The 18,916-nt window shown below is 38.3% G+C and overlaps 2 protein-coding genes across 2 annotated transcripts; both read left to right on the top strand.

Annotated features, from left to right (window-relative positions):
• Nucleotides 1-4,872: 4,872 nt before the first annotated feature.
• Nucleotides 4,873-6,419, top strand: LOC133724422 (DNA topoisomerase 6 subunit A). Its single transcript, XM_062151147.1, has one exon. It carries the CDS (start codon nucleotides 4,955-4,957, stop codon nucleotides 6,236-6,238), a length of 1,284 nt encoding a protein of 427 aa, XP_062007131.1. The 5' UTR covers nucleotides 4,873-4,954; the 3' UTR covers nucleotides 6,239-6,419.
• Nucleotides 6,420-11,182: 4,763 nt separating this feature from the next.
• On the top strand, nucleotides 11,183-15,296 carry LOC133724424 (polygalacturonase-like). The gene is made up of 4 exons (XM_062151148.1): nucleotides 11,183-14,133; nucleotides 14,224-14,513; nucleotides 14,600-14,828; nucleotides 14,929-15,296. The coding sequence occupies exons 1-4, from the start codon at nucleotides 13,666-13,668 to the stop codon at nucleotides 15,145-15,147; spliced, it is 1,206 nt and encodes a 401-aa protein (XP_062007132.1). The 5' UTR covers nucleotides 11,183-13,665; the 3' UTR covers nucleotides 15,148-15,296.
• Nucleotides 15,297-18,916: the final 3,620 nt, after the last annotated feature.

Here is an 18,916-nt window from a genome sequence, read left to right as displayed (position 1 = left end):
GGATCCTCAATCCAGATCCCAACCTGAGGAAACAGCACCACACCATCGCAAAGCGTCGCCGGTCCTATCTGACCACCAGACCCAAACAACCCATTACATTACAATATACACTCAATTCTATTATTTTAAGAAAAGTAGAATATGACTTAAGAAACGTAAAATAGGATTTAGAAATTGGATATGTCTACGATTTATTAATGTGCTGATACATCAAGTAAAGTAGTTCGTTTCTCACGACATCTCCCTTCTTTCTTTCACTCTGTAACAATAGGAAACAGACAGTTAACAAATTGGTTTCTCTCCTTGTCTGGTAGCACCTCTACGCTGGCGTTGGCTTCCAGCCTCGTCGATGTGGCTACGGTGCGGTCGGACGGGCAGGTTTGTTTCTCTAGTAGTTGTGTAGTTTGTTGCAATAGATGGTCGTGATCTTCTTCTTCTTCTCAGATGGCAGTTGATAGCAGCGATAGTTCTTTGGTGCAATTCCAATGGTTCGGTTTACTCGGCTTCTCCGACGGAATCTAGACGCATTGGGTTGCTCAGGTCTTCGACAGAATTCGTCGAGATCTGGTTGCTCGAGTATGTTGGATTTCTTTGACGGAGTTCTTCGTGCTAGGATTCTCGGGTTTCTTGGAGGCGGGGCTTGGGACTCCAATTGACATGGATTTTCTAATTTTGATGAGCGGCAGTTCGGGGCGGTGGTTCAGAGCGGTTGATTGGGTGGTTTTTGTGCGGTCATTGTGATGCTCCTGTGGCGGTGTAATGGGGATTGGTTAGTGGTCTCGGTGAGTTTGGCATAATGTTAGGGACGACAAAGTTAGAATACTACTGTCTATTTGGATCTGGCCTGAGTCTTCGGTGATCGTTGTTCACTGTCTAATGTAGACTCTTTCGAGAAGCGAGGTGGTTCGCCGCGGCTTGTTGTCGTCTTTTATTAGGGTTTAAATTTGGTTTTTAAGTTTTGTTTAGGGTTCATAAGTCCCTACTCTTTGGAGCTAGGGTTGTTTGGTTAGGTCTAGTGGTTGTACCATTGTTATGGTGTCATCTTCAGGAACTAGTTGTTTTTTTAATTTCAATGTTTTCTTGTTGTCAATGTAATTGGGAGACGTCTCTACACATATACTGGCGGTTTTGGTATATGGTGTCGGAAGGGGTTAGTCTCTTCTTGAGATTAGCTGTAAGGATGTATCGACACTTCTGGGGTAGCTTATTTGTCTGTAGGTAAGTTGAGCCCCTATCAGCTCATGGTGTCTGTAATCACTGGTTCTATATAAGAGGTATGATTGAGTCTTCTTCTCTAATTGGAGTAGTTGGGATTTACAGTGTCATCCCCGTTGTTGTAATTTCTTGGATTAATAAATTGTCTATCTTTCTAAAAAAAAAAAAAAAAACAAAAAACAGGGGGAGGTATGATGTATCCCCGTTGTAGATATTTGGGATATATCTTCGATAAAGTGAAGACTTTTGGGATATATTCCCGAAAAAAGTGAAGAAATATCTGTAAAATCTGATGAAAAAAAAAACAAAAAAACAAAAAATAGAAAAGACTCATTAATTCTCTAAATGCAAATTTGTGTGAAGAAAGATCTCTTCAAGGGAAATCTGTGTGAAGAGAGATCTCCTCAAGGGAAATCTGGGTGAGGAGAAACCCCTCAATGCGTGATTCTGTGTGAGAAGTAATTCTCTAAATGCAAATCTGTGTGAGGAGATATCTCCTCAAAGCGAATTTGGATGAGTATTCCCTTCGAGGAAAATCCATGTGAGGAGTGAAATTCAAGTGAGGAGAAATTCCTTGAAGACGAATCTGGACAAGGAGAATTCATGATAAAGCAATTTCAAAAAGTAACTCATTCACTTCATCTTTCTCAATTATATGGGATTGGCCTCAATTATATTAAAGTTTCAAACAAAGAGAACAGACTATTGAATTATTATCCCCTTATAGGGGAAACAGTTGGTAGCTCTAAAGAGATCTATACTTATCATGTTTATCACTACAATTCGTACTATATGAGTCATGTGTCTTGGTCTTATTATTGCATTTTTGTAGACTAGCGAGCGACATTTCAACTACCTAGAGTCTCTTTTTGGATGTAGAAGAAGTTGACATTCATATGTATTTATATGAAATTTCAATAAATTGACTCTTTCAAAAACGATATATTTTCTCATATATCCCCAATATTTCCGATATCTCCATTTTTCAAAGTTTCGATAGATGTGTAGATACATATATTTTAATCTTTTTGTATCAAGGTTTCAAATTTCTCCTAAACTACCGAAATTTCCATCGAAATTTCTATAATTTGGAAGTACTGAAATGAAATTCATATGCTATATTATTTCTGTCAGGAGTTTCCTGAAATTTTTTGAAATTTTCCGTACATTTCCTCAAAATTTTTAATTTATGAAATATCTGTACATACAAAATATATTTAAAAATTCACACCAAAATTTTGTTAGGGATTTCTCTAAAATTTCTGTGAAATTTGTATGCCACCGACAACAAAGTTTTTCCTCATATTTCATAAAGAAAAGGGAAAATATCACAAATGGTCACTGAGTTATGACTCATTCGACACTTAACTCACTGTATTTTCAACAATATCACTTAACTCACTCACTTTTACATCCGTCTTTCACTTAACTCACTGTCATTAATTCTACAGTTAAAAGCCATTAAAATTGAGGGTATATTTGTCTAAACACTAAAAAAATGCATTTCTAACTTTTTTTTAAGAAAAAATTCTATAAAAAAAAGACAATTTTTTTTCTTCAAATTATACTTAAATTAAAATAAAATCCCTTTTTATTGGAAATTTCAGAAATAAAAAAAATTGAAAAAAAAGTCTAATAAATTTAGAATTTTTTTTAAGTTAAAAATGTATTTTTATGCGTTTTGACAAATATACCCTCAATTTTAACGGCTTCTAACGGTAGAATTAACGGCAGTGAGTTAAGTGAAAGACGGATGTAAAAGTGAGTGAGTTAAGTGATATTGTTGAAAATACAGTGAGTTAAGTGTCGAATGAGTCATAACTCAGTGACTATTTGCCTAAAGAAAATATGAAATTTTGATTTTTTTTTTCCAATCAAGTTAAATATAACAAAAAAACCTTTTGGCTTTTATCTGCTATCAAAATTATTTTCAAAATTCATGTACTTGAGAGCAATATTGTATGATACTAAATGGAAGCAATTCAACCATATATATGGATCGAACCACATCGTAGTAGCTCTTATTATTAATACTCTATATTGCTTTTGTTGTACTTGTTCATTTTCATTCACAGGGTTTTGGTATTACGTTCCCCCTCCCGGTTGTATTTTTCTAATTATTAATAAAAAATGCGTGATGGCAAAGCCTCACATTAAGTTTCAGCCATAAAAAAAATAAATAAATCACATTTACGTTATCAATATACAACACAATTATAATCACATATAGATAAAAATACTAATTTAGCAACCTACTATAATACTGGTTAATTACTTGTCCATATTAAATTCACAATTCTATTATAAATGTATAATTTTAGAGGGCTATACTGTAAATAGGTTTATTATTGGTTAGTTTAGTCTATGTAAAAGTTTCATTCAAAAATATCATTTTATAAATGCAATTAATGTATTTTTTTATTATTTTTAACCGAAATTTCTACCGAAATCGAAATTTTTTTCAAAATTTCCTTAAATTTGAAGTACCGAAACCGAAATATGAAACCTCATTGTGTATGCCTTAAGAGCATTTCCACCGGTCTGCTATTGACCGGCCTCCAACTGGGATTATTGATGTGGTGACCGGCTTGAAGCAAAAACTTCCATCCACCGGGCCAAGATTGACTAGCCAACATTTGGCTTTTCCTGACCAAGTCCAAAAAAAAGAGCCAAGTCCGTGACTTTTTTCTTGCCCAAGCTTGGCCGGCTGCCAGCTCGGTCCAAAACCATCGTGGCTGACGTCATGGGCTTCGGTTGGAGAAACTGACGCTCTGCAGGGACAGCGTGATGGCGAGTTGCGTGTCGTGTAGTGCAGAAAAATCAGTTGGCGCGTGCTGCAGCTGGCTTTTGTCGCGTAGCGGGAATTAAAAGCAGGGGCTACACGTGTATTAAAAGGAAGCAGGGGCTACACGTGTATTAGTACCGTTGGCTGGTTTGGGATTTTGAACCCAACGGTAAAATGATATGGACCATTGGATTGAATACTTTGAGCAGATCCGACGGTTTAGGAATTAATATGTATGTATAGTGTTGTAACATTAACAAACGGTAAGAAAAAAAATTCTAAAAAATTCTAAAAATTACTCTATAAATACCTATAATTTTTTTTTTACATCTCACACCCAAAAAATTAAATTTCATAGTTACACCTTCCTCCTCTTCATATGGCTGAACAAAGGGGAAACACACGTCCATAAATCTCCATTATTACCATCTATTTACATCAAATCTATTTCAATTTTCCAATAGAAAAAAAGAAGAAGTTCAATGAACAGTAAATCTGACTGGTCAAGAAACAGAACAGGTGGAAACCCATGTCTAGTGGCAGTGAGCAGTTTTTTGACTGGTCGACTACTTGACTTTTCGACCTTGACATTTCTTGACAACGGGTGGACTTGCTCTAATGCAGTAGATGTATTGTAATTTACATCAAATCTATTTCAATTTTCCAATAGAAAAAAAGAAGAAGTTCAATGAACAGTAAATCTGACTGGTCAAGAAACAGAACAGGTGGAAACCCATGTCTAGTGGCAGTGAGCAGTTTTTTGACTGGTCGACTACTTGACTTTTCGACCTTGACATTTCTTGACAACGGGTGGACTTGCTCTAATGCAGTAAATGTATTGTAATTTACCTTCTCTTTTAAATATTTCGAGCAGAAGGGGAGGGGTACCACTGAAAAAAAAGGCTATCACTTCCCGCCTCTTTCACCCTAATCTCCTTTTCCCAATTCCCAACCATGGCCGACAAGAAGAAGAAGCGCCGCCGTGCCGACCCAACCTCCGACGACGACGACGAGTCCCTCCCCTTCAAGAACATTCTCAAACCCGACTCCTCCATCCTCCGCTCCATCCACCAGCTCACCGCCTCCCTCCGCTCCTCCTCCTCCGCCGCCTCCTCCTCCTCCTCCAAATCCCTAACCCTCGCTGACCTCTCCATCTCCTCCTGCCGCGAAGTCCGCGAACTCCCCATCTCCTCCGTCCAGTCCGAGATCGAATCCCTCATGCTCAAAGTCCTCCACTCCATCCTCGACGGCAAGGGCTTCGCCTTCGACGTTCCCTCACGCGCCGCCGCCAACCAGCTCTACGTCCCCGAACTCGACCGCATCGTCCTCAAAGACAAATCCTCCCTCCGCCCCTACGCCAACGTCTCCACCGTCCGCAAGGCCACCGTCACCGCCCGGATCCTCCAGCTCATCCACGAGCTCACCATCAAGGACATCCATGTCACCAAGCGTGACCTCTTCTACACCGACGTCAAGCTCTTCCAGGACCAGTCCCAGTCCGATACCATCCTCGACGACGTGTCGTGTATGATCGGCTGCACCAGGTCCAGCTTAAACGTCGTTGCGGCGGAGAAAGGGGTGGTTGTCGGCCGTCTGATCTTCAGCGACGATGGCGATGTGATCGATTGTACTAAGATGGGGATGGGCGGCAAAGCTATCCCGCCGAATATAAACAGAGTTGGTGATATGCAGAGTGATGCATTGTTCATTTTGCTTGTTGAGAAAGATGCTGCTTATATGAGATTGGCCGAGGATCGGTTCTATAATCGGTTTCCTTGCATCATTGTGACTGCGAAGGGCCAGCCGGATGTCGCAACCAGGCTGTTCTTGAGGAAGATGAAGATGGAATTGAAGCTTCCTGTGCTGGCATTGGTGGATAGTGATCCTTACGGGCTGAAGATTTTGTCTGTGTATGGCTGTGGTTCGAAGAATATGTCATATGATAGTGCTAACTTGACCACGCCGGATATTAAGTGGTTGGGGATCAGGCCGAGTGATTTGGATAAGTACAAGATACCGGAGCAGTGTAGGCTGCCTATGACTGACCAGGATATTAAGACAGGGAAGGATATGTTGGAGGAGGATTTTGTTAAAAAGAATCCGAAATGGGTTGAGGAGCTGACTCTGATGGTGAAGAGTAGGCAGAAGGCAGAAATTCAGGCTTTGAGCAATTTTGGTTTTCAATACTTGTCCGAGGTGTATTTGCCCCTCAAACTTCAACAGGAGGATTGGATATGAATGGTGTTGGCTGGAGTTTGGAGGCCGTTTGTTACAGTAAGTCACGAATCTTCTAGTGATAGTTAAATTTTCGTCAAATCCTTTTACTTTGTTGGTCGAACTATTGACATTAGTGTGTAAGTGGTGCAGTTTGTTATGAATTCTTCAGTTGAAAGGAAATGAAATGCAATGACTTTTTCTATTAGATTTTGCATGTATGGTCTTACTGTTGTAGTAAGAGCATATTTAACATCCTGTTTGGTGCAATTTTGATAGTTTGCTTTTGGAAAACCTACTGCTTAACCCTGTGCGAACCCTACTGCTTAACCCTCTGAGGCTGTGATAGAAGAGATTAAAGTTTAGTGTCTGTAAATGGTGTTTCCAATTATTTTGCCCAAAATATAGCTTCTGGTATCAACTTTCTACATTCCACATTGATCTCTATTAGATAATGTCATCAGTTGCAACTACAAAGCGGATATATGCTTAACTAGATAGATGTAGTAAAAGTAGAAGAAAGCACACTTAGGGTAAGGGGAAGATTGCTGCTTTGTTATGAATTATTGACATTAGTGCGTAAGTGGTGCAATTTGTTATGAATTCTTCAATTGAATGGAAATTAAATGCAATGACTTTTTTCTGTTCGGTTAATGTTGTAGTAAGAGCATATTAACATCCCATTTGGTGCAATTTTGATAGTTTGCTTTGGAAAACCTCAAGTCCTGTGTGAACCCTATAGCTTAACCCTCTGATAGAAGATATTAAAGTTTACGGTCTATAAATGGTGTTTCCAATTATTTTGCCCAAAATATAGCTGATCTCTACTAGATAATGTCATCAGTTGCAACTACAAAACGGATATATGCTTAACTATATAGATGTAGTAAAAGTAGAAGAAAGCACACTAAGGGTAAGGGCAAGATTGCTTCTTTTCCCTGACATTGTTGCAATGATTTTGTGGTTATCTTTAACCTGTCTAGAACCACAGATCATTCAGTGGGATATATCAACTTTGCGGGTATTTCATTTCTACTTAACATTTCTTCCAGTTTGATTTACATCGAAGTTTTCTCTTTTTCTCTGTATTATCAAGTTCAACTTTAGGTTCTATTGAAAACCTTGATCCCTATTTCACCCTGCAGTAGTTTGGTTACTGCATCATTAACCTTTAAACTGTGTGTTATTGAACCTCCATCAATTTCATGGACTCCCATAATGATCAAGATACCATCTTTTACTGAATGCCCTATGTTCTATAACCATAGATAAACTCTAACATCAATGTCCTGAAAGTTAGAAAGCTTGAAGTTAGGTTTGGGATATTAAGTATCTTCATTTATCTTATTTGCTCATGTCCATAGGTTCTTGCTTTTACCCTATCTCAAATCCATATGAATTCATGGCTTCTCAATTGTAATTGGAGATCACTGCAACCTTCTCTATTGTAAAAAAGTTGAAGGCTAAAACAATAATGAAAAGGAAAGAAGAATCCATGTACTTTGTTGCATTTCAATATAAGTAGATTATGGACAATTATTAGACATGGTAAAGTGGTTTTGTCTAGCACAGCATGTCAAAAGTAGGTCGAGCATTTAAATAACACAAGCTGGTTATATATGTTTAATTTTTATTAAATATTTATTAGCTAATTTGAAAGCCTTTAGATATCAGAGTATACCATCTTTGCAAATCAGACTAGGTTTTGTTTGCTTTTATATATCTGCAGCTTCATTCAATTGTGTCTGCAAGTGAATTTGTCTACTGAGGTAGAGGGAGAGCTGCAGCTTTTGTTTTCTAGTCTCGAGTTGAATTCATCATTTCCTTAGAGCTTGAAGAAGCATTTTTGTTTTAATTTGGATATAACTTTCAAAATGAGAAAGAAAGAGAGGGGGAAGGACTGCGGTTTTGGTTTATATTGGAGGCAGTGTATTTGTACATCCAATATTTGTAGTTTTGATTGTTAAAGGGGATTAGTTTTATCTTTCATTTTATAAGCTTTTGAGAACTGTGTACAGACAAACTAAACAATACAATACACTTGCTAGAGGTCATTAGGTTTGTACATCCAATGATTGTGATTTTGATTGCTAGAGGGCACTAGCTTTATCTGTCATTTTATTAGCTTTTGAGAATTCTGTACATAAACAAACTAAACAATACACTACATTTGCACAAGTATCTGTTTTTTTTTTTTTTTTTGTATATTTAGTCTATTTATACAACATGGTTTCAATTTTTAGTTTTTTCAATGTCCAAAAGTAGTAAGCTAACTTCATAGGGTGCCATAAAGGTGAGTTCTTTGCTTTCAAAGAAATTTGATTGCAGTTAATTATAATAGAAACATGTGAAGGGACACATCTGATTACGCTCTATGATGCACTGACACGGGTACAGGGTACGGGGTGCGATACGATACGAGGATACGTTTTTTCTCAAAAAAACAAGATACGATACGTTTTAGACTAATTTATAAAATAATATGTAATATGTAATATGTAATATATATATATATATATATATATACACACACACATACACACGAAAATGTTCTGAAGAGGACGTCCGCAACCCAAAAAAAGTGCGGACGTCGCTCCTCCGGCCTCGATCGAGCGGCGACGGCGCGGCGTGGCTTGCCGGAGGGACGCCGAGGGTCGTGCAGAGGGGTCTGCGGTCCGATGGAGTCACCGGCGACGGTTTTGCGGTGCTGCACAGAACCTGCAACTGCAGGTGAGGTGACTGCCCAGAAACCGGCAAGCCCGACCTCCTCCGACCTCGAACGCCGCCCAGAAGAGGTCTGGGACGCCTCTGGCCTCCCTCCGGCCATCCCCGCGCCGCCGTCGTCGCCTGGAACCGCCTGCTGTGTCGACGTCCGCACTTTAGCGAAAGTGCGGACGTCCGCTTCAGATCCTTCCTCTATATATATATATATATATCTATATTTGATGAATATTGCATATGAATTGCAATGAAACAAGCAATTGAAAGACATAATATTCAAACAATCATACAAAACATAAGTCCAAGGATCAAATTACTTAACAAATAGTTCAAACAACATAAATTAAAACTAAGTTCAAGCACAAACAAGCTTCCAAAACTTCCACATTAGTAGATGAATCTGTTGCTGTTGTTGTTGCATTTGCATCACTCATCTTCCTAAACAAAAAAGAATAACAATAAAAACGATAAATACATGGTTGCTGCCAAGACTTGATTCATCATTCATGTAATTATGGTTGCTGCCAAGACTTAATTCATCATTCATGTAATTGAATTATAAATAGATGGTTGCTGCCAACTTGCCAAGACTTAACTTAATTTATCATTCATGTAATTGATATAAGATGATCCAAAAATCTGAACATACCTTTAATAATAGCCCACAGAACGACCTTCAACTCTTCAAGCTTCAACCCTTCAACCCACACCCCCACAGAGCTTCAACCTTCAAGCTTTCAATTCAGAACATACCCATCCTCATCGTTTGTTCTATGACGAAGCCGCGAAGAAGCAACGAACAGAGATGCGAAGATAGAAGTCAGAGAACTCGACCTTCAACATTCACGCCTTCAACCCACAGAGATTAAAGCTTCAAGCTTTCAATCTGAACATACCCACTAGCTGCGAACTCGTGAATAAGCAACGAACAGAGAGTCAGAGACGCGAAGAGAGAACTGATCGAAGAGGAGTTGTGCGGCTCGGTGTGTTTTAGGTTTTAATTGATAAAAAATTGTCCAAAATACCCCAAAACGTATCCAAAATCATGTCAAACCATATCCAAGACGTATCAACAAAGTCAACCGATGCTACATAGTCAATGATACGTTTTGAGGGTCTTAGATACGCACCCAGTGCGTATCGTATTCGTATCCGATACGGATACGATACACCATAGTCAGATTTTTGTCATATCCATGCTTCATAGATTACACTATGTTCAGTGGGAAATAGACTCATAATAATCCTGTGCTCCAAATAGGCAGTGCAGCCGAATATGTTATCATTCTTAGGAGCATCACTTGGAAGGACATGTGATATGCATCCCACAAAGAACAGGTATATCTCAAGACATAACCAAATTGAGGTTTTTACACAAGAGATAGAAGAAGGATAGAGAAGGATGTAACTAGGGTTGATTTACAGAGAAGGTTTATACAGAAGAATTAAATTTTGAATAAAATGTCAGTTTATGGTTCATGTTGCTGTAGATCTTAACATTGTATAATATGCTGGTTCAACTAAGGTAGTATGGGTGGTAAGGATTTAATTACAACAAATTAGGTTTTAATTACTCATCCTTGGTGGATTATTTTGTTTTGACTGGTTATCTATTCAGAGTATTTCTCCAAATAACTATTATAACAGTCATCTATTGTAATTGCTATGTTTATACCATTGGATTGGTTTTACCGATTGACATCTTATACGTCCCATACCAGTGAGGATATTGGGAAGCTGAAGTTTGTATGCATGACAGTGTTCTTTATTTTTGCTGTAAGCGTTGCATTTTCCTGTAGTTGCTTAAGGTTTTTAAGGTTTGCAGAAAACATGACTCAGCTGTTATTGAGACTTGGGTAGTCGATTAGCTGGCAGTATTTGTTCCAAATTTATTATTACTTGTTTTGGGATTTTTATTGGCTGTCTACGTGTGGATATTGTCTTTCTATCACAACAACTTCCAGAGTTGTTAATTGTGAAAGTGCACTAGAATTAATTAATAGGATATGTACCATCTGTACTGGATGACATTGGCAGGTTATCCGATTTAATGGCTGTAGATATTTAAAGAATTATATTCCATGCTTGCATGTTATTTATTCACTTTGATGATGGTTATTGCCCTGTAACATAGTTTGGATACAGGTATTATTGATAATATTAACCATTTTCTTGGAATTTCATTCTCTTATCTCATAACTGGAATTTGTTTTTTCTGTTAGACTCTCATACTTATATAGTGTGGTTAGTTTATACTGAAATTTTCTAACTGCAATATATAGATGCAAAGCATAATAACATTTGTGTTTGTTTTATCAAGTGAGAGCCAGCAGATGAGATCATGAGACAATATGTGTTTATCAATCTTGCATAATTTAAGTGAAAGTAGATGACTTTCTCTTTTATATAGCTTAAGAAAGTTACTTTTTGTGCAACTGATTGCATTCGTGCACACTTTTCTATCAAAGTTCATGTTTGGAGTTTTCAGGGCATCAATTCAGCCTTTTTCAGGATGGAAAAGACACTTTATAAAGCTATACTGGGTCTTGTGATGTACAACGAAAATATTATGGTTCCAAGGGGGATGAAGTTACCTTTCTGTATCTTTCCTTCCTCCAGTCTGGGTTTTTTTATTTTCCTTTTTAATCTTTTTTGAATTGGTATTTTTATCTGCCTTATGAACAGTCAGTCATTTTTGACCTGCTCTGAACCTTGAATTCACTTCTTTTTTCTTGTTACTTTTAGCAATTGAAATTGAGGGTCTAGTTATGGTAATCTTTTTTTTAATGTTGTATTAAGTTAATAACTACTCGTACTTAGTAAAGTTCAATTTCTTGCTTGGTTGGTGGCTCTTGGTAAAATTCATATTTCTGATATGCTTCAGTGAAGGAGGCCATACACCTCTTTAATCCTCATGGATGTGCGTTGTGTAAGGCAGCCAGTGAATCTTTTGAGCACCTAAGTTTGTTTTGGTCCTATTGTGTATCACCATCCGGGTAGATATAGCAACCATTCAGCTTGCAGTGCATTTTCTCAAGGAATTGTAACTTACTCTTTGGTGAAGTTTTTTTGGGTCTGGGGAAATAAGAAGAGACTCAGAGAACTATTAGCCTTTGCCCTTTAGTGTTGTGTAGTTTTGCGCTCTACTTGGGTGGTGTGGGGGGAAGGAATTGAAGAAGTTTTTCTGACAAGGAAGCGCAGTTGGCCTCTATTTGAGATAGAATTAGATTTCCTGCTGCTTTCTGGATGTGTACTAGTGTTATTCATCTCAAGTGGTCTGGCATTTGTAGGAAAAGTGACAATGAAATAATGGTGACATGATGAAAGTACAGGAATGGGTCAAAGGACCAAAATTTAGTCTGTAGGGAGAAAGTATCAAGGTTTTGTACTAGGTGGTTGTGTATTATGTATTTTTGCTTATCTTGTACATTTTTTTTCCTTTGGTTTCTGTGAGAATAGAGTTTAATTTTTCTGGTAATGTGGCATTGTGCTACTTAACAAATGCCCTTATTGCCTCCCTGAATACAACTTCACACCTAGTGCATTTATGTTGAGGTTTACTCTTAGGTATAGCTTTATACCTGCATTATGTGTAATAGGTATCAAGTTTGGTATAAGCAGTGGACTCGTCTTGATCATAATGTATTTCTGATCTGAGAGGGTAATCATTTCAGTGTTCTTATGGGCAACTTCTTCAACATTGATGTCTCCTTTCTTCTTTTAGGTTTTACTATTTTGTTACTTTTTACATTATACTGTGCTCCCGAGTAACACTGGAACCCTAGTTGCAAGGCCAACATCCCCTACCTCATCTTTTCGATCTGATCTGCTCGATCTTCCTCATCTCTTCTCTTTAATCTTTACCTATCCCATTGCCCTCATTTCTACCTCTGCTTCATGGCTGCTGTTGATGATATTTCTAACCCCTTTGCCACCGCCCTCGCTAGCAATGATTAGGGTGCGGTGGATTTGGTGGGCAACGGTGAAGATGATGTTGCTGAGGATTGGGAAGGGTTTGGAGTCATTACACCGCTTACAGCCTTCTGGCTGGTGTGGCTTCCTGTCTGCAGCCTTCTGCCTTCACCACTTTTAGGCAGGCGGCTAGGATTGGGAAGGTTTGGGATCATTACACCGTTTTGTAACATGCCCCGTTTAGACTACTCTTGAAGAAACCCAGTTATCAAATGCGTGTAAGAGATGAATTTGCAAACAAGTCAACGGCACCAAAAGGAAATCCAAAGTACTTTGGCTGAGCATTCATGCTTCATAACTTTGTATTAATATTTAAATGTTGACGTACAGTTCAGGGTGAGAGTATTATAAGTTCCAAGTATGCTTCATTAAGCAGCAAGCAATCAAATGATGGGCGCATTCCTTTCTGTTTGTACTAATTCGGGTAGTGGGAGACTCCCTTGACTACTGTTTGGCATATATGATAACACAGAAAAGAGAAGAGTGGCAACCAAATTAGAGAGTTTATTTCCGGCGCAGTTGCTTTCTTAGTAAGATTCCCATGTACATTCATCCATATCCCTTATACGCTTATAAACCCAGTTACTTCATGCATGTACCAGAAACTATTAAACCTGTATAAATACCCTGGCCTATACAATCCTATTCAACTCATCAATTCCCTCCCTCGATTCTTTCAGTGATTATAATCTCTCTGTCAATTCTTCTCTCACGTACTCCCAAAGTCTCATACAGAACAGTGAGAACACGAAGAAAAAATGGTGCAGCTAAGAAGTTGTTTTTGCACACTTGCATTCATTCTTCTACATATTTTATACCAGCCATCTACCGCTGCTGCTGCTGATGAGACCGCAGCTATTGACAATGTCTTAAGCTTTGGAGCTAAACGCAATGGCGTAACTGATTCAACCCAAGCTTTTCTTGATGCGTGGGCTGCTGCCTGTGCCTCCCCAGATTTAGCCGAGATAAATGTACCAAAAGGGAGGTATTTGCTCAACTCTATGACCTTTAAAGGTGACTGCAAGAGCCCACAGATTACTTTCCGGATTGATGGAACGCTCGTAGCTTCACCTGATTTCCGAGTCCTAGGCCAAGCCAACAATTGGCTCGGTTTTGAAGGAGTCAGCGGGGTAACCATTATTGGAGGAACACTTGACGCCAAGGGTTCTGCATTGTGGGCTTGCAAATTGAGCACCAAAGCCTCCAATTGTCCTGATGGCGCCACGGTTAGTATATGAACTAGAATCATCTGCTACTGTACATTTCTATCTAGTAATTGATATTTAATTTAAACTCTTGTCTATGTGTAATTGCAGAGTTTGAGTTTTACGAACTCCAAAAACATTAGAGTCGAGGGGCTAATGTCATTGAACAGCCAGATGTACCACATTGTCATAAACGGCTGCCAAGATGTTCTCATTCAAGGCGTCAAAGTCATTGCTGCTGGCAATAGCCCAAACACCGATGGCATCCATGTCCAGTTCTCGAAAAATGTTGCAATCTTCGACACCTCCATCAAAACTGGGGACGATTGTGTCTCCATTGGTCCCGGCACGAAGGACTTATGGATGGAACACATATCATGCGGTCCTGGCCACGGCATTAGGTATGTCAAAGTTTCAAGATTACATGTTCATCATATTAAACCTCTTATAATGTTGGTGTTAGCTAATGCATGTTTGGTGATTGCAGCATTGGGAGCCTAGCCAAGGACTTGGAAGAGGAAGGGGTACAAAATGTAACGGTCAAAAATGCGATTTTTAAGGGCACCCAAAATGGTGTGAGGATAAAGTCTTGGGCGAGACGTAGCAACGGGTTTGTCCAAGGTGTCCAATTTCTTGACGTTGAAATGGTTGATGTCCAAAACCCTATTGTAATTGACCAAAATTACTGCCCACACAACCTTAACTGCCCTGCTCAGGTGAGAATTGATTGAACTTGATTATCATATGGATGTACTTGTGCTCAAAGTTCAATGATCGATCCAAGTACTAATGCACACTTCTATCTCGATTCAATAGGTATCAGGCGTGAAAATTAGTGATGTATTGTATCAAAACATTCGAGGAACATCAGCAACAGCAGTCGCAGTAAAATTTGCTTGTAGTGCAGCAAATCCTTGCAGTGGGATAAGACTCAAAAACGTGAATCTGGCTTGCCGGAATCAAGCTGTGCAATCATATTGTACAAATGCAATCGGAAAGGCTTACGGCACTGTTCAACCAAACAGTTGTTTGTAGGATTCAGAAACAGATTAGGCATGAGTTGGCTAGTACATATCGATGCACTGCAGATTGCAAGTGATCGATTATAGAAAATATGTACATTAAATCATTCTTTTTATACATACAATTAATAAAAAAATTTACCAAGTATTCGCGATTCAGTACGTAGTGACCCAATGATAGAGCTTCAATGATATCCAATTATATCAGCACTAGGCTTTCAACATAAAGGCAAAGATATCCACCTTATTCATCACCTCTCTCGCTCTAGAACCATTCCCACCATGAAAATGATCGAGCTGTGATACCAAAAGTCACCGTGCTATATTTTCAAGCATTTATAAACTTTGACCGTGCGGCACCAAGACTCCTCCGAGTCTAGGCTAGCATAAGCCTCATAGGTTCTTCCTTCGGACTGCTGCTTTATTGCCGCCCTAACTCACCCTAGTTAGCTTCTTAGGTTGGTAACAAGTAGTAGTTAGAACCCTATGCCAAGACCGGGTCAGCCTTCAAAATTTTTAGAGTAACTCCAACAGCTTCATTATCATTTCCGTATTATAGGGAAGCAAAAGTTAAACCTTTAGCATTTTTTTTCTTCTCCAACTCCAACAGATTCCCTATTTTATAGCAATTTCTAAAATCTCCATAATTCTTCCTTAAATTTTAGAGATTTGCTGTAAATTTAGGGAATTTGGTTTTCTGTTTCCTCTTTATCTCTAAAATAGATATAGTTTTAGGGAATCTGTTAGAGCAAAAGAGGCTCATTTTTCCCTAAAATAGGGAAAATTCAAAATATGAGGAAACTGTTGGAATTGCTCTTAGGAGCTTAAGATGACGTAAATCCATGTGCTCCAAATAATATTTTAATATATTTCGTTACCGTCTCTTTTTTAGGGACTTAAGTTTTCCACTACCATACTCCGCTCAAAACCCTAAAGGCTCTCCTCTTTAGGTTATCACCCCTAGTTTATATCTAAGGTTGTTTTATTCAGTTTGGGTATATGCATAGTTTTAAATTGTTATAATTTCAGCTTTTAAATTAAATACATATAGCTGAGATTTTAAAAAAATAGTAAAATGAAATCATCCTTTATTTTTTTTAAGAACATATTGAGTTGGCGCATTTCACATGTCTAATATTCCAACATTACTTATTCATTGTCATCTTTTCACTTGCATCGAATGTTTAGTTCGGATCATATTACTTTCATGTATTGTTTATTTAAGAGACAATGAAAAGGAAAACTGAGGGCGCACCTTTATATGACAATATAAGACTAATTGTATCCTTCAAATTTCATCGACATTATTGTAAAGTTTTCTCAATTAGCTCTTCTTTTTGTGATCGAGTTCAATTAAATTACCATACATATATAGGCACCACATCTTTCAACCTAAAGATAAAATATTAGATGAAATTAAGATTACAAAAACTCTCAACTTAGCAAATTGGAAAAATCACGCACTCTCTATGGGCATGGGAAATGATGTGGGGCAAACTAGTGCAGATAACACGTGCAAAGCTAGTGGAGCTAATGAGAAGTTATTTGAAAATGTAGTTATTTATGGAGGCAATTTCTCAGCAGTTATATGGTTTGGTTTTGTTATTTACATTATTATCCCTTAAACATGATATAGTACTCTTAATAATAACTTTTTTTGAGTAAAATGATGTCATCCCTTTATTGAAAATTGGAACAATTACACAAATGTAGAGTCAGCTGCAAGAGCAGCTTGTAAAAAGATAGGTGAAGAAAAGAAAAAAGTCTCTTGCTGAAGAGACTTTGCATAATCAGCAAGAAGGTGAGCCACAGTATTGGCACCCCTCTTCGTATAACTAATTCTCACATTTGGAGTGGAGGCCAACATCTCCCCTATATCATCATATATTCTTCCCAAGACAGATGTATTCAAGCTCCCATAGCCAGAGACTTGTCTTTGTACTAACATCGAGTCTGTCTCAAAAATAGCTGGCATCATATTGTGTTGTAACACAAACTGCACTGCTGCCTGACATGCCAAAGCTTCGGCATGTTCAGCTGATAATAAATGTCTAAGCGGACAAGCTCCTCCAGCAAGCATAACTCCAACCGAGTCACGAATCACAAAGCCTAGCCCTCCCGTCCTTGATGCTGCTAGGAAGGAGCCATCAAGATTAACTTTAAGCATCCCTGTTGGGGGGTGACTCCATTTTGCCACTCTAGAATGCGATCCAGTAACCCCAAACTTCCCACTGTGAAGCCTGAACTCTGCTAGCCTCGTACTCGCACGTAGCGCAACATCACTTGCGTTAGAATGTTTCTGCTCCCAAACCCTAAGGTTTCTTTCTTTCCAAACACTCCACAACATATACATAAGGTCCTCAAAGTCACCTTTCTGCAAATGGTTAGCACAATGACTCAACCATCCAACCATATCCAAGCCATCAATTTGTATTGCCAAAGCCACTTGAAGCACCCTACTATTAGTTTGAAGCACCGACTTAGTATAAGAGCAATGTCGACACAAATGCAATGTAGACTCAACTTCAACAGTACATAGAACACAAAGTTGAGATTCCAACACCACATATTTTGAAGCCAATCGTTCAAGAGAAGGGAGAATATCATTGCACACCCTCCAGATATGCAACTTAGCCGTACCAGGAATTACCCCCTTCCAAACCTTCTTCCAAAAATCACCCAACACATTGAGAGTGCTAGGTTTTCTGGAAGGAGAATTGACAAAGGAATGCCTATAGGCAGTTTTAACTAAAAAGCTCCCATTCCTTTCCATTCTCCAAACACACCGGTCATCAACCATTTTAGAGCTTAATGGAATCCTCAGAATAGCCTCCGCCTCCTCAATAGAAAATAAGTCCCTAACTTTCACTTCATTCCATGTTAAATGATCAGTAATTAAAGCACTAACCTGTAGGGATGTGTTTACCACAGGAGCGGGAACACCTGGAGTGTAATTGGGAATACCTGGGATCCATGGATCCGACCATACTCTGACCTGCATTCTAGTTCCTATTTGCCAATAAGACCCCTGTACTCTTAATAATAACTTGACGGGCCCCACTCACTATGTGTGTAGGAAAAGATTTTTATTTTTATTTTTTATTTTTTATAAGAATTAAATACTGTTTACTCCCTATACTTAAAGGGTTTCATCGTTTCAGTCCCTGACCTTCAAATTTCACCTAAAAAGTCTCTGAACTCTCAATTTCCTCCCAATTGATCCATGCCGTCAAAATTTTCTGTTAAAGTTGCTGAAATGTCTATTATGCCCTCACTTATTATTTTTTTAAAAATTTATTTTTTCTCTCTCTTTTATTTCTTTTTTTCATTTCACCTCTTGAAGGTTAGTGGATTGGAACCATCTTGATGAGGAGATGAACAGAAGGAGGCGAGAGAGCCGGAAGAAGAAGAGGTAAAAAGAAAAAAAAGATTTAAAAAAAAAAAAGAGGAAGAGATTTTTTTTTTTTTTTTAAAGTAATTGAGGGTATAATAGACTTTTTAGGGGAAGATAACGAAGTTTTTGACGGATACTTGACGACAGGGACCAATTGGGAGTTCAGGGACTTTTTAGGTGAAATTCGAAGGTCAGGGACTGAAATGATGAAACCCTATAAGTATAGGGAGTAAACAGTATTTAACCCTTTTTATAAACATGGAGTAAGAAGTTTTTTAGAGAAGTAAGCAGCTTTTCATGGGAGTTTGTAGTTTTTTCGCCACACTTATATGTTCCCATTTTCACCATTATTTATTTCTTCTATTTTCTGTTTATATTGTAATTTGCC

This window comes from Rosa rugosa, chromosome 1 (genome assembly GCF_958449725.1).
Source record: "Rosa rugosa chromosome 1, drRosRugo1.1, whole genome shotgun sequence".
Taxonomy (NCBI): Eukaryota; Viridiplantae; Streptophyta; class Magnoliopsida; order Rosales; family Rosaceae; genus Rosa; species Rosa rugosa.
This window is presented reverse-complemented; position numbering and strand designations above follow the sequence as displayed.